A 26,820-nucleotide genomic window follows, 5' to 3' on the forward strand; every position below is an offset into this window, starting at 1 on the left:
GGCAGGGCATCCGCTGCCCTCGGGCCCGCCCCTCCCGCTGCCTCATTGGCCGGGCGGAGTGCCAGTCAGTGGCTCCCGACCTTCGGCCGCGGGTCCTGCGCCGTGCGCATCCTCGGTGGGCGGCCGGGCCGCGGAGACGCGATGGCCGCCGCCAGCGGCGCCCAGCTCGTCGCCGAGGCCCTCAAGGCTCAAGTAAGAGCGCGGGGGAGCGGAGGCGGGACGGGACGAGAACCGGAGAGCCGCTTCCTCTACGGCGAGCGAGCAGGGACAGTTCCCGCCGGCCTCGGGGGGCGGCTGGGCCACGGGTGTCCGCGAGAAGCGAGTGCGCTGCGGCCGGACTCACCCCGGGCGTTGCTGCCGCTCTCCCGGCGCGGGGGGCCTGGCGGGACGGAGGGAGGTGCCGCCGCAGCGAGGGGGCCCCGCCCGGGGGCGGCCCGGCCCGGCCCCCGGGGGCGGCGTGAGGCGGGGAGCCCGGAGAGCCTTCCCGGGCCTCCGCTCGGTACGGGCGCGCCCCTTCCCCAGCTCACCCCGTGCCTCCGGTGGCACCAGGCGCTGCCCGCGGCAGCTCCCCCTCTTCAGTCGCCGCAAGTCTGTGTCGTTTCTAAACTGGAAACGGTGCTGAACTGGTACCGATCTTAACAGGAGGGCTTTCTGTTTGGTCTGTGGTACACGAAAAGGTAGTTCAGTTGCAATAAAAGAAAGCATAGTTTTTTCATCTTTAAGTTTCTTAGGCGTGCTACCATCCCGATTGTTTCTTGGGGCCTTTTTTGGCTAATTCTCTGAAAGCGTAAAAATATGTAACAATGTGAGGAATTTTCAGAAGAGGTAAAGTTGACATACTGAGAAACAGGAAGATGATGTAGCAGAGATGTCCCAAGTAAGAAGTGGTCAGTTAAAAAAGCTAAACATACATTGACCGAGAAGCTGGGCTGGACAGATGTGGAAGCACTGGATTTTGGAGGCCTACAAGCAGTGGAACAGCTACAGAGGACTGAGCAGCAAATGCCAGCTGCTGTTGTATACATTCCAGCAGTGGCCTGTGAACTTTTATGTAAATATATATATGTTGTTGCAATTTACTTTTAGACTGCCTATATAGTTAGCATGATTGTGGTTCACACGTTTATTAAAGCTATGTTTTGAAAACAATTCAGGTTTCTTTTAACGTTTTTCTTTCTAGAATATTGAATACATGTTTGGCATTGTTGGTATTCCAGTCACTGAAATTGCAATTGCGGCCCAAGCAGTTGGAATAAAATACATAGGAATGAGAAATGAACAAGCCGTAAGTATACATCGATAGTGGGACCAGTTCTTTGCTTTAACTCTTTTACAATGGATAATCTAATTTACCTTTTCTTACCAAGAAGAATGTAGTCTCTGAACGTTCCTTTAAGGAACCTCTGGAGAAGTAGTTACTGTCATTCTAGAATAAGGGAGAGCATTGGTGGATTGAGTTGGGCGTTTCTTTCTCCCCCTTTCATTTTTAAGTGCTCCCTCCTTTTCTCATAAGGGAATTGCAACTTTTTTTTCATTTTTAGATGCCTTTCTCCAGTAAGGAAGAGAAGATAGGATGAAAATAGAGAAAAAGAATTTGAACAAAGCATTTTACTGCAGAAAGAAAAAATAATCAATTTTGTCTCCTTCGAGTAATACATTGTCAGATTTTATCTGCCACTTTTTGAGGAGGTTCATCCAGGTTTTTTGTTTTTCTATAGCTTTCTACAGATTTTCCAAGATACTTCTCCCTTACATTTTTCTACTGTCATTTTCTTTTGCTGATGTCCTCCCTTCCAAATTAGGACAATATTGTAGTTCTCTAATTGATGGTATTTTCATTCCTTTTTTAGAGCTTTTTTAGCTACTATTTTTCCTTTTTATTTAGAAGGATGTTTTACTTGGGATTTATTACCTACAGGCCTAAAAATGCAGATTTTTGTCTCTGTTCTGTTCTTGCAGTGCCCAAAGAGGAAAGTTTTCCTGCTGATAAACTTTTCCTGACTACTTGCAGTATTTGTAGTATCTTTCTTTTTCCTTAACTGTGTTTTAAAAGCTCACCAAACATCAAACCACAGAAAGTTATAATGTGTCTGAATGCTCAAAGTCAAGCATGAGCATACACTTAGACACTCTTAATTGTTTATATTTCAGCTTCATTGTCCGGGTACCAGAAATTAGATTCCAACTCATTAGCATTTTGACGTTATGCCACCAGTTCTTGATTAGTTTGTTTTTCCCCAGCAGTAACTCTTCAAGCATTCAGTAGTTTCTTAGGTGGTCTGGGGCTGAATAGAGTAACCTCAGGTTTATACCTCATTTTCAAGGATTGCTGCACAAGCTGATTCAATATTGGACTGCTAGCAAATGGACCATCAGCTTTCCATACTCTGCTAGACTTGCTCTACATCATTTGTCAATTTTCCGTAGCTGATGCCAACAAATAAACAAATAGTTTTATTATTATCTTTTCAGGAGATTTTTCTTGTGTTTTAACTTGTTTATGGATCCTGTCTCTTTGTGAACACTATTAATTAGAATTTTACCACTTTTCCAAGGAACTCCTTTTAATGTTCTGGACCTGCACAGTATTCAGCTACCTGTATTTTGCAGCAGTGTTCCTTTCCTGTTTTCCACCATGTAGTTCACAGCCTCCACAGATCATCCCAGACATCAATAAAGTATTAAAATAGTAGTTCTCTTAAATCGTGTGGTCACAGGTTGTGTGTTTTGCTGTCTAATCCTTACATCTTTATACTGGAATGTGAGAATTTATAGAGGAATTCATGTGTCTGGAAAACCTGTAACATGTGAGAGAGGCAAACCTATGCAGATATGTTTAAAAGGTATGTTTGACTCCTTTGAAGGACTGGGAATTCAACACAGTCTTTATATTCCTGTAGGCTATTTAGCAAGTATTCTAGTTTTAGCCTTGGTTATTAACATGATTGAATTTAATTTCCTCATCTGTCTGTAGTTAACAGGGAAGATTGCTTCGCACTGCCAAATGAGATGCTGTCCTATTTACCACTCTTTACTAGGCGCTTTTCTGTTAGATTGAAGAATACAAGAAGCATTCTGCTGTGTATGGTGAGGTACTTTTGCTTTAGGGAATAACGATAACATGGAGACTTGTTTTTACATCAAAATATCAGGGTTTCTCTTCTTTGAGGAAAGGAAAATGATGACCAAAGATATATTTTGTGGTGGGTTTTGTTTTGTTCTTTGTTCTCAGTGAAGATGTAGAGTAATTGCTTGGCAGAGGAGAGGGTAAATGGTTATACACAGTATATTCAAGATACACTTAATATGTACAGATGTCATGGTTTTAATTGTCCATCAGTTGTGTGGTCTGTCTGCGGAGGATGTGTATACAGCTGCTTCCTTTATTGGTGAAGGCAGCTATATATGATCTGAGATACATGGAAAACAAAGGTCTTTTCCAGGGATTGAGTTTCTGCCTCATTTCTGGGCTAGACATAGCCAAAGCCCGTAAAACTGCAGAGTAAACGGTTTGACTAGAAAGATGAAGTTAAAGCATGAAGTTAAAAGCTAAGTAGTACTACCAGTACCCATAATATAATGTTCTGTGGCCTGTAACGTGGCATGTTTGCTAGAAGCAGTTTAACCTGTGTCCCGTATGCCCCTTGAACACTGCATAGTTATGTTGCAACTTGATAGGGGCATGTGTTTTGTGTATCTGTCCCTGGGTAATTAGAGATTGCTGTGATTGTTTAGAAGACAGATAACCCAGGTCAGTTTTAAACTTCTAGAACACCCTTTACCAGATATTCATTAACAATACATGTTGTTAATGTTTCGTTCTTAATCTTTAATAATAATTATCACTACATATCCAAAGCGATCTCTTCTTGATAATCATATCCTAAGTTAGTCACGAGTACATAATATGCTGGAGCTGGTACACTGTAGTTAGCACGAATGGTGCTAGCTGTCAAGGGAATCAGACTCAAGAACCCTTCAATGAAGGCAGCTGGAACCAAAGTGGACATCTTTTTTCTCCACCTCTTAAAGATCTCTTTTTATAAGATGTTCTGAATAGATCTTACCCATTGGCCTCCGTGCCTGGACTGTGTGGTGCTGGGTGGGTGTTGCTTTCCCAGGCCAAAACAGGTGCCTTATCCTGTTGCACATCTGTTGGTTGTTTTTTATTCTGGGTTGGTTGGTTTGGTTTGTTTTGTTCTCCCTCGCTTAGCCTAAAGCAAAAGGAGTGTCAGTCTTCCCAGCTCTCAGAGTGGCACTTCTTCAGTGGCCAGTAACTGATCATCAGCAAGTTGCTTCCCGTGCCGGGACTGCTGCTTTAAACCTGTGTCAATGTTTTCAAGGCCCACACTTAGGTTGTATGTCATAACAAGAGACATCGTGTACCAAGCTCAGGTTCATACAGCAAGTTCTCATACCCAGTTGCTCACAAGCCCTGTAGGAACATTTAACATTAGATACGATTAACATAAGGGCTTCAGGCCTGCTCCTAGGCACGGCAGTACTGTTTTCACTGGGCCACTGGGTACAAAAATGCTTAACCATTGTTTACTAGCTACATTGTATTAGTTTCCTTTTGTTTTAGTTGAAAACAGACTAATTTAATTAAGCCCTGCCTAGTGTGCTTCTACTTGTATGGGAGCAACAGGCCTCTGCTTTGGGTACAGTTCAAACCCAGCGCTCATGGGCGATCGCAGAGTTCGGTGCCTGCATCGGGACCTCCTACATTGCTTCCTACTGTTGATTGTGGGTTTGGTGATCATTGTCATTTTATTTGCCTACATCCTTATTGCCTGTCCGAGGAAAATAAGGATCTGTGATGTAATCTTAACAGATAATACGAGTGCCATTTATTCATATTTTGGTGGGGTGAGAGGGTGGTGCAAGGTTCATAGGTAAAATGGATTTTTGTCCGTACTGTTCACACACACAAAAATAATCTTAAGTGTACCTTCAGAATTACTGGTTTCCTCTAAATACAGGTAGATTTAGTCATGTTGCTTCGTTGCAGAATGGAGCACTAAAAGTTTGAATGGCAATGACTGTACATGAACCTAAATTTTATGTGCTGCTTTATTTTGCCACTCGGTTCTAAAAAATTATTGCTATGGAAACTCAACACCGTGCTTTGAGCTCCATTAAGAAGATTTTTAGTAACACCTACTCCAAATATTTCTAAGCTTTTGCACACAGGTATATCATCAAATTGTTATCTAATTCTTGAATATTAGCAACATTTTTCTTCTTCACGTCAGAGGCTTAGGAAAAGTAGAAAGAGATTTTTCTTGTTAATGTACTTTTTTGTCAAGAATTCTCTATCCTAATGCTTCAAAGAAGATAAGGGCTGCTTATTATTCCTCTAAGCCCCAAGTTTTTCTCAAAACAGTTGATCTGTGTCTGTATAAGCATGAGGATATTAAAGACAGTTTCTCCTTCTGTGTAAAAGCTTACAAGTCTGTGTTTTCACTCATTTAAGCTGACATTGCTAACAAGCTGTGTTACCTAGAATTATTCATAGGTTTGAGGAATATGTTTAGTAGCTTTGTAAACTTGTAGAAGGAGCTACTAAATAATGTTACTTATTCTTCTTACCACAATACCACTCAAATAAAGCTAAACAAAATCCCAACTCTATTTCAAAATGAAAGAGGCAACCTATAAGGCCAGGAGCTTGCTTAAAAAAAAAAAAAAAAAAAAAATGCAAAATTACTTTTTTCCATTAAGTGTTAGAACTTGCTGAATTCAAGACAAAAACATGAGAATGTGAGAGAGGGAGTGGGCAATGTCACATATGTGAATCCTTGGGAGTTCTCAGGTCACCCATAAGCTTCTGTTTCTACTTGATTAGACTGTCTTGTTACCAGGTGGACTTTATATCTGAATGTTTAATGTTACTACAGGAATAGCATAAAAACATAGTCCATAGTAATACTGCTGCTAAGCTATGTTAACGTATGTTGTAGGCATTCCTTTTGTGAAAATTACCCAAAATGAAGTTTTCCTTTAAAATATCAAAGTAGCTAAAGCCAAGTGCAATACCAGAAGTGGAGTGAGAAATACTTCAGCAGCTCAGCTTGTAAAAGGCAGTCCCTAATCTTCTAACGAATCTCTTCAGCTCGTGATTTCAGCCTTCTGCTTAACTTCTGAAATATGATGAATCATTCTCGTGGTGGCTGGATTTCTGTTTGTTGCCTTGCTCTTGTAAATTCCTCTTCCATGTTAATCCAGAAGGCAGAAGTTTCTTATGCTGTTCTGTTTCTTTTGCTTCCCTGTTTATGGGGGCTTTCTTTTATGTTGTTTTTTGTTTTTTGGGTTTTTTTGGGTTTTTTTTTTCATTTTTAAAACAACAAATGTTCCTAATGTAATGTCCTGGAATGACAGAAGCCTGAAATGTGGAGACGAGTTTTGAGATTTTTCAGATAAGTGTTCATGAACACACCTTATAATAGGGATGGTGGAGAGGTACTTCTACTTAGATTTAAGTTCTAACAATCAGGGCAAAATCTGTACCTGCTTATTTTCAGTATTTTTTTGTTGAAGGTTGCTTGTAAGATATCATGAAATGTATATATAATAATAACTGTATAATTAACTCCAATGTTTTCAATAGGCCTGTTATGCTGCATCTGCTGTTGGATATTTGACTGGCAGGTACATTCCATATTTATTTTATAATATTATAACTATATTGCACTCAACAGTTAGAAGCTAGGAATGTTTTTCTGTTTTGGAGCTGGGTGTTTTTAGTGTGTGCAGGTGTGGGGCAGTTAAAATGGAACATGAATTTTAAAATAACTGTCAGTAACAGTTATCAGTATTTCTATTGCTATGATTCAGGGCAGGAACAAGGAGATGCTTAAGATCATATGATATTGTCCATTTTACAACTTTTTTATTTTTTCCTCTTTTAATTTCTGAGTGTAGCACCATTGGTAAGAGGGGCAGAAATCATACCACCATTGATTGTTGCAGCTTGAACCCACTATAGCTTAATCTCATCATCTGGGTGTATTACTCAACAAATCCCTTATCAATACAGAGACTGATCATATGCCTTCCAGTCCTGACACAAAGTACTGGCTTTTCCTCTTTTCTACTGTGTTTTTTCTCTTAATGTTGTTGGGAAGCACTCTGTGGCCTGTGGCTTGAAGTGTGCTTCTTGGGTATCCCATGGATCCTTTTCTAAAGTAAACATCTGGTGTCTGCTTGCTCACAGTTGCAGACCCAGCAATGCAGGTGATCATTCCTTGTTCTGTCTGCAAGATTGACACCCATGTTATACAGTTTTGTCATTTTTCTTCCTGTGAATAATTCTCTGGAAGTAAGCTGGGTTTTTTCTGCTATGTAAAGAGTTATGAATGCTCAGTAGTTGAGAATTGTCATTTTTATCTCATTACCTGGAATAACAAGTGCCTCTGGCTGCATTAAACTATAATAAAATTTGTGTTGAATCAGATACACTTCTTTGTGAGCTTTCTTCATTTGATATCTAGTGCTGAAGTGGAGTTGAGAAAACTGCAGATAAGTGGCTTACCAAATTCCATATAAAAGCTAGATGATGGAGTAAATGCAATAAAATAAGCAAGGAGCTGTGTTATGATGAGCCTGCATATGTTGCAGACCTCTGTGTGGGTGGCACCTAACAGCTGTTCACTTGCTTTTTCAGTTGGGTTGAAGCAGCTAAATGATTTCAGATGCCTACATCTATCTTTAGTCCTTCATACAAATCCCTTGCCATTCACGCATTTTGATGATATGAGTAAAACTTTTAATGATTTATATTTCAGCATCTTACTAATTTTATTTGGTACTTATGGTTGTTTTTGGTTTTTTTTTTTTTTTTTTTGTTTGTTTTTTTTGTTTTTTTTTTTTCTCTCCCCCCACCTCTAGACCAGGAGTATGTCTTGTAGTGTCCGGTCCAGGCTTTTTACACGCCCTTGGTGGGATGGCAAATGCAACCATGAACTGCTGGTAATTTAACTATGTGTTCCCTTTAAAATTCTAATAATTGTTTGCTGTTACTTGTTGCAGATGTTGAGCTCCATGGTATTTAGTATAGGACTTTTTTCGTTCTTGTGGGTAATGAGAAGGGAATTCTTCCTTTATCAACCCTAAAAGTATCTTAGTTCCATTTTTTTATATTCTCATGGAGAAAAGTCTGCTTTTTGTCCTACCCCATTATGCATGTATTGGAAAATCCGTCAGTATACCTGATTGTATGGGTACATTTGAAAATTAAGTTGATACTCAGCCTGTAATGCTTTATTGATCATAAGGAGTCTTAGAGGTTTTTACTAAATTTAAATCCACATTGCCCTTGAATTATGGTATTTCATATTTGAACAGATTCACAGCTGCATTGTTAAGATCTGTATTTGCTTCCTGTGCAGATGTTTAAAACCATAATTAAGCACTGAATATAATTATGTACAGAGAGATAGTGTTTAGTCCCACAAACCTTCCCTGAGACATGACAACTTTAGCTGGTCTGCCACTGAAAGCTGTTCAGAAAGGTGTATGAGGTATTTTGGGCAGAAGCTCTGGTAATGCCAAGCACATGTGATCTGGAGGATTAGATCAACGGTGGGTGATGGGCAAGGGAAGCTCAATAATGGGAATGCTAACAAATTGAGTCTATGACACTTTGAAGAGAGACCTCAAGTGTTTAAATCCTTTTTTTTAAAATGAGTTACTGACTAAAGTTTTGCTGCCCCTGTGTGACCTTAGATTAAAAAGAAAGATCACCTTCCTTTTGAACAGTTATGAATTTGGTTATAAGAAAGAATTAGTCATGGTACTCACTTGTGGATTTACAGGAGACATTACTATTCTCTCACAAGCTTATATTTGTCTGAGATAAGATCTGTTTACCTGACTTGATCTTGTGTAAACCTGTACTCCTGGCAAAAGGTAAAGGGAGTGACTTATCCAGTTTGGCAGAAGATTTGACAGTGTAGTAAGAAGATTGGTTTTCACTGGCCAAATCACAGTGTTTGCCCAATGATTTTTTTCATTGGTGATATCAGACTTGCCTTTTGTCTGCCATGTGCCAAAAGGAGAGAAGTAAGCGTTTGCAAATCTTAAATTTAGCCTAATGAAACTAATTTTCTTTGACACCTCCATTGAGTGTCTGAGAATCCCAAACATGCTTTCACATTTTCTTTTGGCTGGCGTTACTGTTACAAGAAAGGGTGTATGCTTTGAAGAGAAAGACTAGGGATTTTTCTGTTAACTAAACACTTTCTAGCCTGTTTCACTAGACAGCAGCCTGAATACTTGGGCAGCCACTATGGAAAAGGAGTGTTGCAGGGGAAGAGCAGGAGTAGTGCAGGCAAAGGAAAGGAGGTGAAAATATGATGCACATTGAGGGGTTTGGTTACCCCAATCTAATACAGTCTGCCGTGGAAAGGGACATAGGCCCATCTCACTTCCACACCTTTCTCCTGGCCATGTGCTCCTGCTGCTCGCCCTCTTGACAGCTCTGGGACTTGTCTGCCCCAACAGTCACATTCAGTTCATTATTCAAAAAGCCAGCCCTGCAAAAATAAGTAAATAATGTAATGTTAGGTAAGCAATCTAAATCGGCTCACTCTGCGGTCAGGCGAGCATGGAGTACATAGCTGAGGGAGGGAGTGGATTGTGCAGCTGGGAGCAGAACTTGGAGACACCTTCCCCTTTCTGTAGCAACAAGGTGTTAAGTCTCCTGCTCTGTACCATACTCTGCAAGGAGGTGGTGTGAAGAGACTGATTTTAGGTCAAGATTATCCCTCATCGGTATCTCCCAGGTGTTGTGCAATTCCATGGCATTACATCTGGCATTGTTACTGTGCTTCAGTGACTGAGCTGTGGCTCGTTTCTCATAGGAGTAAGCTAATAGTTGAACTGACCCTACTGCTTCTGACTTTAAATAACTCGGACTAAGTGATAGTCATTAAAGCTCAGTCTGAGTTGTCTTCCTTGAGCCTAGAGACCCATTCTACTGACTCTACTCAGTTTGTCACTTCCAGGTGAAAGAAACCTTTTCTCTATCAGCTGAAAGTCAAGCAGCGTGATAGCACAGTTTGCTACCAATTGTGCTTTTAGATTTTATTGCTGGAGCAGAAGTTGGCTGAGTAGAAGAGCCTTTGGTTTGCCCTGAAAGCTTGTCACAGTGAGCTCTTGGACATAGTAATCTAGCCAACTAGGTAGCTAACAAGTCCCTGGTAAACTGCATTTCCAGGGGTGAAACCTTTTGATATTTCATGTTAAAAATTACCTACTGTGCTGTCATCTTCTCTCCTGCCTCATTCTGAGTGAAACTTTTTGTATCTGAAGTTGGCTATGAGAATGGACTCCAAAGAATAGTTTGTGATGGTTGGTAAGATTTCACTATATGGTAGCATGGTGAAATACCATTCTCTTTACCTGAAATTGCAGCTGAAATTTTTTTTTTAAATTTACCAAAGTTGTTCTGCAAGTCCATAAGGCTTGTTATTCTTATTAGTTTCATTATAGTGATTGTTATTCCTGCCTCACTGTTGGTTTTGACTTAATTTATAAGTACTGCTCTTTAAAATGTCTACCATATTGTGACAGTAGTACGATGATTTCATTGGGAGAAGAACCTATTTCTGGTTACAATTATGTAAACTTTAAAAGCGGAACCAGATATTTTCAAGATATAGCCATTAAAGTTGGCTTTCTTAATAGTACAGCATTTTCTTAATTGTATTTCGGCATTGGGAAGTAGTAGTTATTTTGTTTATTAAAACATATAAATTAATTTGGAAAGGGTAAGTGAAAGGAACATAGAGTTTATCACTGTGAAACAGACTGGTTATAAATAGATAGTCATTTTGCTGAGAAGAGAGAATCAGCAGAATAAAATATCTAGAAGATACACCAAATGCACTTTTTTCACAAGGATTTTTCACAGGGGTAAGATACAGCCTGAAGTTCTCATCTGACCATGTCAGGGGATTAGAACTGAGGGTATTTTTTTTTTTATTATTATTTGTGGCAGAGAAATCGCCTGGTTATGAAGCTTGGATCTAGATGCAAGTCTAGATACAAATCTGATGGGTGATAAAATTCAGGCTTATGCATTGAGCACACTGTAATTGTTGCAGCTTAATGGATTGTATAGATAAATGCAGTCAAGGGAAATCTATAGCTGAAGAGAAATTGTTTAGGAGGAAAAGCCTAGAAAGCTATTGACCCAGTATTTCAATTTTGTGTGGATGAATGAGCAGATTAATAAAACGGCCTTTTTTTATTGACTCAGCATTTAGAATTTTAAGGAGTTTCACCTACAAACTGAATCAAAGACCAGTTTTCATTCACTGTAGGAAAATAACTTACTGTATTTCATGGAAATTATAATAAAAATGTGTTCTGTAGAATGTATAGCTCATATTGTAAATTAGTGTTGCCTTTCTCACATAGACATGAACTAATTTAAGAACAGGACTTCTTGTAGGCATGTTAACTTTTTGTTATCTCTTTGGTCTTTGGGTTATTTTTTTTTACTAAAAACTGGATGCAGGGAGAAGTGCTGTTGGATAGTCAGCTAACTCCTGCTGTGTTCCAAGTTGCATACAAAGAAAATCTAATCTTTCTGAAAAGATTGTTTCCTACAGTTTCCTAGTTCTAGTCTTTGTGCATGTGACAATGCCTCTTATAAACAAACTTCTTGTTACTTTTTAGATCAATCGATACCTTTTAGATTTTTAGATGAGCTGTTGTCATTCCTCTCAAACCACCTTGTCACCCATGTTATCAAGCTTGAATGAAAATTGCTAGCAATATGACTTGGCTTTGGAATTTTTATGCTAGATGCAGATCACTTAATACGGCCAGACTGTCCTAAAACTAGCGACTTAAAAGCTGCTAGGAAGTCTGCCCTCTGAGAAGCTGATCTTTAGAATCCACTCCTGCATTGTGCTGGTCACTTTCTGTTCCTGTTGAGATGTGAGGATGCTGAAGGTTCACAACGTCCCAAGACCAGTAGGATTGGACTGTAAAGAGAGCTTACAGATGTGATTGCAGTTATAAAAAAATAGATGTGTGCTTAGGGTTGGTTTTACATATATATATATTTTTTTTATTTTTTGTTTTTTTAATATATACTTTTCTAGGCCTTTGATTGTTATTGGAGGCTCTTCTGACAGAAATCAGGAAACCATGGGAGCTTTCCAGGAATTCCCACAGGTATGCAGACATACAACTTCCTACAGAAAAGTTTCAGTTAAATAATTGCTGTTGTTTCTTCATTAGTCTAGGAATAACAATTCCAAGCACTAACATTTCCTAACAGATCTTATAATGCTGTTGATTTGCTCCATCTGCTGGTTTAAAATTGACGTTGTGTACATACAGCAGGTTAGCGGGAATGTCTTTGTCCCATACTCGTGTTAGAATTCATACTCTGTTTTAGGTTCTCAGCTGGTATAAATTGCCTTTGTCTGTCTGTTCTGAGATGGAAGAAAGCAAAATAAACTTTCCAAGAAAAGCAGCCACCACTTTCGGGGGGGGGAATACTTGTTTCTCTGAGTGCTTGGCTTTGACAGTTTCCACCAGCTGAGGAACTGCATTTTACTATGTGAAAGTTCTCAGCTTGTTGCTTTCCATTTGTCATTTTTTTCCATTTATCCATGTTGAAATGAGATGGAAATGAACAAATCACTTTGGTGAATCAGTATAATGGTTATATGCATTTATTTAGGTTGAAGCTGGTAGGCTGTACAACAAACTGTCTGTCCGCCCAAGCAGCCTAGAAGTTATTCCTGCTGTTATTGAAAAGGTATGAAAAGATACTAAATTAGCAACAGAACATCAGATAACTGTCTCCTCCTGTATAAGTTCTGAGGGTTTATTTTTTGTATAGTTGTTACTGTACATGGTTTGATCCTGCAGATGTTAGTTGATGGTCGATCGAGTAAATTAACAACCAGGGAGGTTTTTCCTATGAACAGTGGTATGGAAGAGGTTACAAATAGATTCTGGTTCAATCTGGTGCTTACTGGTCCTTGCAGTGTTCTATGTTGGCTTCAGTCAGAGCTGGAAAATTTTTATGAAATAAATGCTTTTAGGGTGCAATAACTAGAAATGTAATATTACAAACTTCAGCTCTTTTACCACTCATTATGTGAAGGAGATATGGAGTTGGGGCAGTGGAGATGGTTGTATTTGGGGTTTGAGTTTCTTGGTTTGATGGGTTTTTTGGAGAGAGTGAGAGAAAACACATCCTTATCTCAATGCCTCGAAAAAGGCTACAAAAGTCTCTTGCTACTGTTGTAGCAACACTTCAGCTATATCAGCCCAAATTTTGCATACAATGATACTGTTTCCAGAAGTGCAAATTCAGCACATCATCTACCTGTAATAGAAGAAGGAGAATCAAAAGTAATAGAAAATGGAGTCACTGGTTGCCTTGGTTTTACTCTGTTTGTGCTACTTTAAACTTTTCATGATGAATTCTATTTAGTTTAGGATTTCCAAACACAACAGATAATGCACTTGTCTCATTGTAAATTAAATAATTTACAGTCTAATGCTGTGTGTCTACTGAAAGGCTTCAGCTGACATATAGGGGAAAATGTAAATAGTTATCAAGACTTACTGGTATAAATCCAGTCCATGGGAGTTTGCCCTGTGGCGGTTCAGCAATACGAAACACCCTGTTTCTTCTCTGCCTACAGAAGGACTTTCTTGGTTTTTACACATAAAGATTTTTAAAATCCTTTCAAACAGTCGTTAAAACTGTGATTATCTGTTTTCTAGGCTGTAAGAACCAGCATATATGGTCGTCCAGGTTCCTGCTATATTGACATACCTGGTGATTTTGTAACTCTTCAGGTGAATAAGAGCTCTGTCAAGTGCGTAAAAATTACGTTCATTATTTTTCAAGTCACTGAATAACAGAAATTGTTGTTTTAAGTTATTTTTCTATATTCTTTTCTTAAAACAAGAAAAGATAAATAAGAGCAATAGACTAAATAATTTGCCATGAGGTGGAAATGATACTAAAAATCCAGCCTCTAAATGTAACGTTCCGTGATAACATGTGATATGGATTATAGTTTGTAATGAAATGTGCAAAAAGGAATGAATTAATATGATGGTAAAGCAGTGATGTCACTTTGTAAATCTCGGGAGCAACACTACCTATAAGATTAAAGAAACATGCAAGAAAAACCTCAAAGCCTGTTTTAAAAAAATATATCCTGTTTTGATAAATGCTGTAACGCAGCATATAGTGACTGCAGTTTTATGCTAAACAATAGGTTTTATCTTTCAATGTTTCTTGCTTTGAATGTTTTTTTAAGAGCCTCTCTTGTTTTGCTTGACTTCCAGGTATGTGGAATGCTGCCTGCCACCTCCCGTCAGCATGGCTGAATGCTCTGCTGTATCTGAAGCAGTGTCTATCATTGCTCATTCCAAGCAGCCTCTGCTGATCATTGGCAAAGGTAGCATGCTTTGATGTAGCTTTGAGCTGGGCAGGAACAATGACCAAAATGATTTCTTTTCCCCATAAGTGTTAGCCATCTCCTTTTCACTCTCAATTAAAACAAGCAAACAAAAAACACAAATGAACTTGTTTGAAATTTGATGTTAAAATCCGCTCTGTTTTCAGAGTGTTTTTATTCTGTCGTGTAACTGTTGTCTTTTTCATCGAGTTTAGGAAAAGTCAATTGATAAAATACACGTTTAAGAAGAAAAAATTTGGGTAACCATTCAATTAAGGCTAGAGCCAATACCAAGGGATCACTTCCAAAATTCCAAACAAATTCCGTTAGAATACGGAAGTGATATTCTGTCTGATGCTCTGGTGTATATAGCAAGAATCAGAATAACCAAAGATCATTTTTTCATTTGGACATACAGGTAGGCTGGCACTTCCAGTGTGGAGACATGAAGCAACACAGTGGGTGTTGCTGTTATTGCTGTTTTACAGACTTTCCATTATATTCTGATGTTGTGTTTCATTCCTGAAATAGAGTTGTCCCTAAAGGTAGAGGATAATTATTGTCTGTGCTGGCTCACTTATTTTTTCCATCCTTGTGGAATGTTAGTCACTGCGGTGGCATTTCTGCTGAAGATGCAGGCCTGTTAGGAGCAAAAATGAAATAACTGATATGTTTAACCCAGGCTGGTTTCCTGCAGATGTGGGAATGATCTGTGTCATGGAGGGAGGTTCTGTGTTTAATCAGGCTTGAGATGAGATGGATCTTATCACTGATTAGGTAATGAAATAGTAGACAGAAGGTAAATCAGCAGAGGGATTTTTTTTCTCTGTGGCTTGATACACATGAACAAAAGAGTGTTCTTAGAAAGTGAAAGGTAGAAAATTCAAAAATACATCAATATGTGTTTTGTTAATGTCAACAGTTGAGTCTCTACTTACCAAGTGTGTCTGGACTTCCTGATATATCTTGTTAGCAGCATTTTTGGAAGAAATACAGAAGTTTATTCTCCAGGATTTAAGACTCATGGGCTTAAGTCACTGCACAAGGACCAGTCAATTGTTCTAGATGGCCTGGGCAGCCTTAATTCAGCAGCCATGTACCAAAGGTAGCATCACAGTAAATGTATGCACAAAGACATCTTTACAAGGTCATCTTTGAGCTTCTCTGTTTTTCATTAAAGGCTTATAGTAGACCTGTTTGGGCAGATTGTTATGCAGCATGTGGTACAGCTGCATGCAGAGGGCAAGCAAAACATGGCATGGTGCAACACAAAAGTCGTCATCTGTTGCTGCTGCAGAAGTCTCTGCCCCATAAGACCAAACTTCCCCCACTCAAAATTGTCATTTTAGTTAAACAAAATCTCTGTCTCCCTGCCCTGCTTCACAGAAATAGCTAAATAGTTGAGCTGAAGTCTTAAAAAAAAAAAAAAGCTTTTGTCAAAAATATAGGAGATTTGAACACAAATATCTGTAGTTTGTTGTTACGGTTTGAGTTCTCTAGAGTGAAAAGTAATAGGCAGCTTTCATAATGGGAAATAGTATTCTTTCTGCCACTAATGTCACCAAGTGAATTGAAGTTTAAGCAAATATGGTAGGTTTCTGTAGTAATAAGCAGTCTCTTTCATTTTATTCAGGTGCTGCTTATTCACATGCTGAAAACAACGTCAGAAAGTTGGTGGACCTTTGTGGACTGCCTTTTTTGCCTACACCAATGGCAAAAGGAGTAGTTCCTGATAACCATCCAAATTGTGTAGCTGCAGCAAGATCAACGTAAATATTATAAAGCAAGGCTTCTAATCCTAACATCTGAGAAACAACTAGGAATTGTGGTGGTCTACAGATACCAGGAAAGACAAAATGCATACAAGAACATTTTTTCAGCCACATTTTGCACCTCATTTTAGAGCGCTGAAGATCTTGCTTGGAAAGAGACAACAGATTTAGGTGGCTCACTTTTAACAATGCTTAGAATACTGACCAGGAAGATACCTTATCTGAGAGCTAATATTCAGTAACTATGAAACCTATGGCAAGTAGATGTATCAGTGTTGTTAGTATGTATTTCATAACATAAAATGAAACTGGCAAACAGTTTGTTAATCATTTAACTTAATGCACTAGACAAACTACTAGGTTTTTATTTTAACACCATAAGCAGAAGCCTGAGATGCACACATTACAATTGAAGTTCTGTTATCTGCTGTCTCAGCATGGTGTTTGCAATACACCATCACTAAATTACCTTCCTTTTTTTTTTTTTTTTAATAAAGTGCATTTCAAACGTGCTGGAGGACTACGTTTTAAGTAATTTACAAGAGCTTTTTTCTGCTTTTGGCAAAATTAATGTGAATGGACTATAAGAATTCTACTAGGTATGAATATGCAGAGTCAGCTTGCAGAGGGAGCATTTATATACTTTGAGATTAAAATATTGTCTGTTGTTGAGCATCTTAGATTTATCACTATTAAGCATGCTGTTAAGAAAAATGGAGAATAAAAGAATATACCAAATATTGTCTACACACCTGAAAGGTGAATACACAGGAGTCTAAACTAAGATGTTTACAGCAATCTTAATCTTGGCACCCACTGTTGCCAGTGTCAGAGTAGTGAGTCTTTTGCTTCAACGTCAGCATCATTATAGCATCTTGTTAGTCTCATAGTGTGATGATTCCTTTCCCAAACACAGCGTATTAGGGAAATAGTAATTAATTTTCTTCTTGAGTTCCTAAACTCAAGAATGGCTTGATGATTGGCTGTGTAAAAGGATAGAGGGTTTGGGGGCTAAGCAAGCAGCTTAGATGAGGGAAGGATTGTATGTATATTCTGGGGTTTGATGTGGTGGTTAGGATTACTTCTAACTTTGAAAACACTATTAAATTTAATTAATAATTCCTCCTTATCTGATTCTTTTATTTCTCTTTATTAGGGCATTACAGCATGCTGATGTAATCGTCCTGCTTGGTGCAAGGTTGAATTGGATTTTGCATTTTGGTCTTCCACCAAGGTTTCGAGAAGATGTAAAGGTCATTCAGGTAAACAGGAAAATTACCATCACTTGAAGGAAGTCCTCTGTGCTCTAGCATTGCCTAGAGCAATTACTGTAAATTATTTTGGTAGTGTACTTCATGTGGCAAATACTGCCCTATGAACAGTGCAGTAAAGTGCATATTGTTATGGTAGTTCTTCAGAAATACTTTCCGTTTCTTTAATTTTTTTTTTTACTTCCTTATTTTTTCTAAAAATGGTTACAACATTGTTTCAGCTATCAGGGACTTGGTGCTGGACAGACAATTCTGTGTAGTTGACTAATACCGGATTAGACTCATGATACTTGTGTGATCTTTGGAGCACTGGAATTTCCGTGATTGAAAGCAAATTGTCTTGAAATTGTGAAACCTTGTTTGATGGTTCTCAGCTGGATTTTTTTTTTTAAATAGAATTGCTTTCAGATCCAGAGTCAATCACAAGAGCTCAGTCACTCAGAAATGTTAATAAGAGGAAGAAAGGCTATTTAACTAATCAATGTATTTGACAATCTGCCAGCTCTTAGAAAGGCAAGTCATTAAATTCTTTATGCCCTTACAATCTCCTCCCTTGGAGTCTGTGATCAAAGAGTAGAAGTTGATTCAGTGTGCTGACTGGCCTGCCTTCAGTGGTCTGGAACATAATCACAGGTTCCAAATTTTGCATCTTTTCCAAAGGAATAGCATGATTTTTTTTAAGCTAAAATTCCTTTTGATTTATGAAATAATAATCTTTTATGTTTCCTTTTTCTAAAGGATGTGGAGAAAAATATTTTTTCATCTGACAAAGTAATTTTTTTTTTCACTGTAAAGGGTTAGTATTAAAATACTAATTCTGTTTGTATTCTGTGTGGCCTGGTCATAAGTTAGTATTCCATGTAACCTTAGAGGCTTTGTACATCACTAGTAAAGAAACTGGGCAAGTTTATTCAGTGGTTGCAATTTACTTTTCAATTTCTTCATACTAGCCAAATTCTTACTGCTAAGTAGCATACCCAAACTTTTCTCAGTAAGAAAATTACTGCTTTGTATAGACTTTAAGGGTATACCCAAGTCTTGATTTTGGGCTCTTGTATAATTATCACTAAAATCACCACCACCTTAATATTCTAATAAAGTTCTGTATTGTCTGCAAGATCTTGAAAGAAGCATCAATTTTAAGGATATGTATGAACTTTTATTAAAATGGGTATGTCCTACAGGATTTTACTTTGAATAAAGGATCTCCTGATGTCATTTCAATGAAAGGCAGAGGAAGTTATCTGTACAGCTAAAATAAAGTATGAAGACATTGTTAAACAGTGTTCCTTACTTGAACTGGAAAAGAAATCTCTTTAATATCTTTGAGTTAATGTTGGTCTCTTTTTTTTTTTTTTTTTTTTCCAATTGAAATATAGGTCGATATTTGTGCAGAAGAGCTGGGGAATAACGTGAGGCCAGCTGCAGTTTTATTAGGTGACATAAGCACCGTGACTAAGCAGGTAACGTAATGTCAGGTGTCCTCCTGTTTTGACCTTAATTTCCTCTGATCATATAAAGAAGTTACCAGTTAAAAAAAAAAAAAAAAAAAAATAAAAAAATACAAACTGTTCAAGGAGAACTGTTTTTCAGGCAATGTATTCATGCTGTGAATCCAGTCTATTCCCAGATTAAATCTTAAAGATTCTGATTAGTGTTACTGTGACTGTGCTGGGATTTTTCTTCATAACTGTTCTTAATGGTCATGGTGGTTTTTTTTAAATACGTTGAAAGAAATATCTGCAACATTTCAATGTTGTTCCAGCTCTTAGAAGAAATCAGCAAAAGACCATTGAAATATCCTTCTAATTCAGAGTGGTGGAAGAAGCTAAGAAAGAAAATAATTCACAATGAGGAAAGATCAAAGGTAGTTTTATATTGAAGAAGAGGTTTCTCACCTTAACAGGTATCAATGTATGGTCAGTTTTGTCACTGGTCTGTATCCAAGCTCCTCAATTACTTCTGACAATCACGTCACAGATTTTGAAAATTTGTACCATTCTGGTAGTGGCTTACTCTTGTCAGGCTTATGAAATGTAAGTTAAGTCTTAATACTTAAGTATTCTAGGTTTTGTGTCAGTTCAAACTGTGTGGAAGTCATTGAACTTTGGGACTGGGTTCTTAAAGCCAGTCATAGCAGACCACAGCCAGAGCTGCAGTGTTATGAGCAGTGACTTCTAAGCAATGGACAGGTGTTCCACGTGGAAGCTAGTGGAGATGAATTCTTATTTTTCTCCTGTAACTGTGCTGTTTAGCTCTTTAGCAATGCTGGTGGACTGTTAAAAGCAAGTAGCTGTTACGGCCAAAAGACCACAGATGCTTGGCATATTTATGCAACTCGTATTCTGCAAGCTCAGATGCTAGTTTCTGAGATTGGGATCTAAAATAAATTCATTCTAGCAGATCCCTCTTTTGAACCACCTCCCAGCACACAGATGACAGCTCGCTTAGGGTTATCAGTGGTCAGAATGATGGGCAGAAAAATTTCACATGCCTCTCAGGTTAAACTGAGTTTTAATAACTTCCTGTCTATGACAGGCCATCCAAGGGTTGCTGAGCTGAGCAAACCTCTGATAAACACATTGTCACCAGGATGGATATAGGAGTGACCTTGATGTAGTGCATGGAAGATCAGATACTTCAGCCTTACCTAGCAGAGTGCATTATTGTTTCCATCATTTTTAAATGTTTCAGTTCTGCACCTTATTATAAATTCTACCCATAGGAGTTACTAATATCTCCTCTTTTTAAGGGATTAGCATTACAGAAATCCCTGCCTATGAATTATTACACAGTCTTTCATCACATCAGAGAGCTGATACCCAAAGACTGCATCTTAGTAAGTGAGGGAGCAAACACCATGGACATTGGACGAACTATGCTTCCAAATTACTACCCTCGTCAAAGGTGTGGTATTTTCTTTGTTGTGCTGACTTAACAGGCTAGATCTCTGTATAAATGTTTTAATTTAGCTGAGAAATATGATGGTCCAGAATTCTTGTAATCCTTTTTAAAGGTTCTAAATAAAAAAAATAAAAGTTTAGCATGTTGGGAGAGGGGTTAAGGGAAGTTTTCCTGCACATGTACTGATGCCCTGTTACAGAATTTAGCAGTTCTCTGTGACTTGTCTGTGTGCTCTGCAACAGAATGGTGATAGTTTCTCGTGCTTTTGTGAAAAGTGAGTGAGGAGCATCGTGTTGAACTCCCTGATCTAAATGTTTATTTCTGTGCTCAGAGTCTGTAGTAAATATTGATTTAAAATACAAACAACTGCTGGGATTCTTATGTTGAAAAGAATTAATACGGAGAGTTTTTCTCTGAAACACACTTAAAATCAGGGAAAATTTTAAGAAGAATGAACTCATTTTGAAAATTGCATTATATATTGGGCACACTTTCATGTAAACCTGCATGTCTAAAATGTAGGCACTCAAATTTGGAAGTGTTGGTATGTCACTTTAATCATAATGTGTAGTCTAGTTTTAATGTAACTAGGAATTAAGTGCTGTTTCTTGAATGAGGGGGAAAAGTGGGTTCTGTCTGGTGAGGTGAAACTTCTGATCTGACAGTGAAGCTGGTGCCTTCTTGTCCTAAATGAACCTAAATACTTTGCAACCAAAAATCAACCAGCCAACCAACAAAAAAACACTTCCAGTAAAGTTGAAAGAAGAGTTTGCATTTCCCCCCTCCCCCCCTATTTAAAATAAGGGCATGATAATGTTAATGGTTGTCTCTTCAGATTGCATTGTGCATATCTGAAAGCAAATTTGAAAAGTTAACCCTAGGATAATCTAGTTCTTTATGTACTTTTGTTTCCATTATGTGCTTCTGACTGAAATGATCTAACTTAATTACAGCTTTCAATTTGATTTCAAAAGTTGAACAGAAGACTAAAATTTGAACAGCAGTATTTAACCGATGGCTTTCAGAGTTCTAGTTATATTTTCAAGAAATTAAATATAGAAAGATTTCATGTAGTCTGCTTATCCGTACAGTAATTGAATGTTTTTGAAAATATTGTTACTATGCAAGCTCAAAGCATACCAGAATAGGTCTTTATTGTAGTACAACTGGAATTGTAATTCCAGTATGTTTATATCACTTAAAACATTTGCAGTCTTACAAAATGTTTGACTGAATATGTTAATCTATACATCTAGTATCACTTTATACGAACTGTTTAAGAAACAGTATTTGACTAGTATATGGCAAATTATTAGAAGTGAAGAGAGGTCACCATGGATTAATTTAAAAATTTGAGTAGGAATAACGGGATAGTAATTCTGTATTCTCCCCTTTAGGCTTGATGCAGGTACTTTTGGAACGATGGGAGTTGGACTGGGTTTTGCTATAGCAGCTGCAGTGGTAGCTAAAGACCGAACACCTGAAAAGCGAGTTATCTGCATAGAAGGTGATAGTGCTTTTGGATTTTCTGGGATGGAGGTGGAAACTATTTGCAGGTAACTGTCTTTTGCTCAAGAAGACCCTCTTCATATGTTGCCAGGACCAATTTAACTAGAAAGCCAAGGACACTGCTCTGGGGGTACTCTTAAAAGTATATGAAAACAAACCAAAAAAAAATATATATGGTTGTCTTTATCCTGTTGTGATATAATGTGTTACCAGTGATGAGTGGGTCATGTTTCAGGTGGAAGTGATTTTTTTTTTTTTTTTTTTTTTAGTTTCCTTTTAAGGGTAAGTAACACTTTTAACATCTCACAGAAAGGTGCAAGTATTTCAGAATTCTTCCAAATGCATCTTTTTTGTAGATACAATTTGCCAATCCTGATTATCGTAGTAAACAACAATGGCATTTACACTGGTTTGGATGCAGATGCCTGGAAGGAGATGTTAAAGTTTGGAGATCCTGCTACATGGTGAGCATCTTCAAAGTATGTCCTGTTAGTTAAGGAAGAAGTGACCAAAATGGTCATTCTCTTTACTTTTAATGATTTGTGATTGAAATTTTTCATACAGTGTATTTAGTCCTAGGCTAAGTTTGTATAAGTAAGAACCAGTTACCAAAAACAAGTGCAGAGCAACTGTCTATTAGTTGTCTCAGGTTCCTGCAGCAATTCAGGCCACACAATACAGAGTTCACAGTGGGCTTACGTCCAAAATGATGATGAACTCCAAATTTACCTGAGACTTGTGTTCTGAGTTTGCACTGGGCTTCTGCTGCTGGATCTGAGATCTCTGGACCAAGAGAAGCAAGCTAAAACTTTGCTCAGGAATGTCTCCAGAAGATGAAACTGAGTATACCACCCTATAAAGATCGCTTAAGTGGTATAGGAAACATAGTGCTTCCAGCCCAGGAGCATTCATCAGGCCAGAACAATAATCAGCTTACACTTCAAAATCAGTGCTGAAGTAATTAAGTTGGTCAGTCTGGCAATTCTTCCCTGCCATTAATCAGAGGGTTTCCATTTCGTTACAGTGTACCTCCTGTTTCCCTCCTGCCAAATTCACACTATGAGGAAATTATGTCTGCCTTTGGAGGTAAAGGATACTTTGTTAAAACGCCAGAAGAATTGCAGAATGCTCTGAAAGCAAGCCTGACTGACAAGCAAACACCTTCTCTTATAAATGTAATGATTGATCCACAGTCTGAGAGAAAGGAGCAGGTATGTAGGTGTTTTCCTTTCTTTTCCTGCAAGCTTCATTTGGCAAGTGTCTGAAATCCTCTGGAAGTATCACTTAAACTGTAGAAAAGGCAGAGATAGTTGCAAGGCAGAAAAAATGTCTTTAGATTTTGAAGATAGGAGAATGGGTGCTTTTATAGTGTGCCATCTGCTTTGCTTGGTTTTTGATTTGGTTTTGTAGTTTGGGTTTTGTTTTTCTGGTTGTTTTGTTTTTTTTTTTTTTTTTTTTTTCCTGTTGGCTATTATTAATGGTTAGTGACTTTAGCAACTGTTTCCAGAATTTATGATTGTTCCTTTTTATTCCTAACAAAATGAGATAAAATGTTTTTCAGCAATCTTTATTTCCTGTGGATTCCATCTGGTAGTTAATACATATTTGTATCATCTTCCTCTTACTGTTTGTCCATTATATGGTTTTTTTATTCTGTTTGTTTGGGTTTTTTTGCTTCCAGGAATTTCCCTGGCTGACTCGTTCTAACCTGTAGTAGAAGATGAAGATAATGGTGATACAAGGCAGTGAGTTAAGCAAAACTAAATTGGTTTCCAGAAGTGGAACTGGTGCAACTATATTTTACATAAGCATTGGAACAAAGTGGGATTTTAGAACTGCTGTTAGAGGAATCTTTCAATGCTGAAATTAAGTAATTGTAAAATTAAAAAGACACATATGAATGTATACCAGGCCTTCTAGCAGATTGTACAGAAACACTGATGATAAAATTACATACTATTACTGAATCACACCCATCAAGATTTGTGAATTAAAATCTTGGATGTTCTAGACAAAGGGAGCCAGGGTTTTATGCTGACTAAAACATAGATGTCTTTGGCAGTCTAATTACAGTAGCTTCATTTTTAACCAACCACCAGCATGCTAGTTGTTAGAGACAGTCTTGTAAGGACCAAAACAAAGCATCTTGTGGAGAAGTGCTGATTGGCCTCATTATGCATTGAAACCCATTGGGTTGATAGTCACTTCATAATTTTACAAGTTGCTTTTTCAGCTTCTACTGCAGGTAGAAGTAGTGTATTAAAAATGCAGCCTTACTCAAGGGCTGAGTTTGTCTGTTGCATTTGTTTTTGTTAATTGGGATTTACAGTGCTTCTAGAAAAAAAATTAAATCTTAGATTTTTATTTGAAGCTTAGATCATAAATCTTCATAATCAGAAGTGCTTTAAAAAAAAAGACAAAAAAAAAAAAACCTAAACCCAAACAACAAAAAAAAAACAACTCACCAGAACAACAGCAAAAAAAAGTATTAGTCTGGAGCTTAATGTCCAGTTTGGCTGGCATCACAAAGCAGCAACCGGCATTCATGCTGTGTCTGGCTAATTGTGCAACAAAGGTTCTTCATATAATGTACTTACTGTATAGAAACTTAGAGCCCAACTTGCACTGTGATGCAGAGATAACATTTAAAGCAGATAATTGGCCTACCTGTGGTTCTGTTTACTGTGTTTTCATCTGTTGTTGCATCTGACAATCTGACTTAGAGCTTGGACTTTAAAAGTGAAGTAGTTTTTTCTCTATGCTTTTATCATGGTATCTACTATTTAGTATACTACTCTGCAGGTTACTTTATATTTACATCTGTTCTTAAATGCACCGGGAGGTTTTTGTTGTTACATATGTAAAAGGGAAAATTCTAGCTCTGATTGCTCTATTGTCTGTTACTCCGTTGACATTAAGTGTTAGTTAACTAGCAGAAGGCACTTGGATGAGCTGAGGAGGAGGAGGACTGGGCTGGCAGGGGATCCTGGCCTACAGTTAGGTTGTTTGCAGAAAGCTTGGTTCATTAGTTCTTGCACTTCAGCCTGGGTCTGGCACGAGGCCGTGGGCTGCTGTTAGGTAGAGGAATGTCTCTGCACACTGGTGCAGAAAGCTAGTATCTGACATGAGCAGGAGCACCACAGTCTAACCAGAGTTACCACCGATGGCTGGGTGTGTGGGAATAGCTGTGTAGCACTGTGAATGTTTGAGTCAAGAAAGGTAATTTGCTTAGGAGGGCTAAGTGCAAAAAGATAAAATCTATAGAATGGGTACAACTCATGAGTGAGCGTAAGGCGGCGGAGTCGCTGTGTTCTCTGGGGTACTCTGCAGGGCATGTCGAACAATGTTGGGTCTTGTCACTGGTTCTGTTTCATTCTTCTTTAACTCTCAAAAACTGATTTTACTGTGTGGCAGTGCTTGAACATAATCCGTTATGATGCTGTAAAATATCTGTAAGAGTTAATGCTGGGACTGACCACAGAGGAGATCATTTGCATTGGATAAGCAAATGCAGAAATTCTTGGTTTGTATTTGAAAACTAATAAAAAGTGATTTTTATACTGTTTCTTCTTTAATGAGAGTGTTTGAATTATGTCAGCATTTTGTGTCAGCTGTTGGAAATCAGCTTACATTGGATTTTTTTAGAAAAGTTACATAACCACAATAACATGCACAATTCATTTTAATAAGATACCTGGAAAATGGAAAGCAAAGAATTTGAAACTGTGGAGAGGCAGTAACATAATTAATAACATCAGTTTGGGTTTCACTAAGTTTTTTAAAAGCTCAAAAAATAATTACCGCTGCATTTCTTACAGCTTTAAAATAGACTAATACCATGATATAATAGAAGTTCTTAGGTTGTAATGATCAGGTTTTTTGCTACGAGAGAGTGCACAATGACCACAGAAAACCAAGGAGAGTGAAATGTGTACTACTTCGTTTATATAGCTTACCTTCTTCATACTGTGTTTTACACCATGGAGTTGCATCTAAGAGGAGTGTTAGGCCAACGAAACTATATGAAAGAAAATAGTTTCAGAGATGAGACAGAAACAAGGTATCTCTGAAATGTCCTAATTTTTTTAAAAGGAGTCAAATATTACAGATGCCCTAAGTCTGAGGAATGCTGACCCACGTGGCTTTAGCTAACTGGAAATTTTTCTTCAAGGCCAGAGCACAGAATTAAAGGTATTGAACAGGCTCAAGACACCAAACTCGATAGGGAGAAAATGCTTGGGCCTCAGCCAGAGGAAAATGCTGTGGAGGAGGTACTGTGTGTAATCTACTGAGACATACCAGGAGAAGTGAGTGGTTAAATAGGATGCAGTTCTGAGTCTTTTTCTTACGGCTTTCAGGTAAATAAAGAATATTTGAAATTTTGCTACACCTTGATGGAGGTTACCCATAACTTTATTAGTCTAGTTCCTTTGAAAACTTTTCTTACAGGGGTCTGCTCAGTTCATGTGGTTGGGAAACCCAGAAAGTCAGACCGGCAGCAATTTTCCCCTTCAAAGAGAGGACACCAGCATGCGTGGAAGGGGTTGGAACCTGGGACCAACAAGTGGTACAGGAAAAGTGCTGGGTTTTGGACATCTCTAGGAGGTAATTTAACTATGGGACCGCAGGTGAAACCATCAGCAGCCACAACAAAATGGCCAGGTATAAGGAATAAGAAGTAAGGTTTGTTACTGTCTCAGCACCTCACAAGATAGTTTAAGGTGTTGAGTATGTGTTCCTGCAGCCTCCTGGTGTGCTGAGCTTGCTAGCAGGTTTAGTTTGCAGTAATTTCTAACTTTTTAATAATTATGTTTCACCTTTAGGCTGCAGTGAATACTGTAGACTGTGTGCCCTGTGAACATTTGGGTATATGTCACATATGCTGGCCTTCGGTTGTTATGGCCATATAGCATATAT

At 38.1% G+C, this 26,820-nt stretch overlaps 1 protein-coding gene across 3 annotated transcripts; it reads left to right on the forward strand.

Moving 5' to 3' along the window:
* The first annotated feature begins 58 nt into the window (after positions 1 to 58).
* Positions 59 to 25,468, forward strand: HACL1 (2-hydroxyacyl-CoA lyase 1). Of its 3 annotated transcripts, XM_032991435.2 has the most exons (17): positions 59 to 192; positions 1,181 to 1,285; positions 6,611 to 6,651; positions 7,891 to 7,971; positions 12,117 to 12,189; positions 12,704 to 12,781; positions 13,762 to 13,856; positions 14,335 to 14,447; positions 16,081 to 16,216; positions 17,376 to 17,481; positions 18,870 to 18,953; positions 19,256 to 19,357; positions 20,243 to 20,397; positions 21,792 to 21,950; positions 22,260 to 22,367; positions 22,928 to 23,114; positions 23,585 to 25,468. In XM_032991435.2, exons 1-17 carry the CDS (start codon positions 142 to 144, stop codon positions 23,615 to 23,617), a joined length of 1,707 nt encoding a protein of 568 aa, XP_032847326.2. In that variant the 5' UTR covers positions 59 to 141; the 3' UTR covers positions 23,618 to 25,468. The 3 variants fall into 3 exon arrangements, with proteins under 3 accessions (XP_032847326.2, XP_042657712.1, XP_042657713.1); XM_042801778.1 differs by lacking the exon at positions 6,611 to 6,651 and having other exon boundaries at positions 174 to 192; XM_042801779.1 differs by lacking the exons at positions 6,611 to 6,651; positions 7,891 to 7,971 and having other exon boundaries at positions 174 to 192.
* The last annotated feature ends 1,352 nt before the right edge of the window (positions 25,469 to 26,820 follow it).

The sequence above is a fragment of the Tyto alba genome, unplaced genomic scaffold, assembly GCF_018691265.1.
Source record: "Tyto alba isolate M040663 unplaced genomic scaffold, T.alba_DEE_v4.0 Super-Scaffold_38, whole genome shotgun sequence".
Lineage (NCBI taxonomy): Eukaryota > Metazoa > Chordata > Aves > Strigiformes > Tytonidae > Tyto > Tyto alba.

What these genes read in the sequence shown, in the direction of transcription:
- HACL1 (XM_032991435.2), top strand. Translation starts at nt 142, where the DNA reads ATGGCCGCCGCCAGCGGCGCCCAGCTCGTCGCCGAGGCCCTCAAGGCT. An exon ending in TCTGCTGATCATTGGCAAAG is followed by an intron (nt 14,448 to 16,080) that starts GTAGCATGCTTT and finishes CATTTTATTCAG; the next exon opens with GTGCTGCTTATTCACATGCT. An exon ending in TAAGCACCGTGACTAAGCAG is followed by an intron (nt 18,954 to 19,255) that starts GTAACGTAATGT and finishes ATGTTGTTCCAG; the next exon opens with CTCTTAGAAGAAATCAGCAA.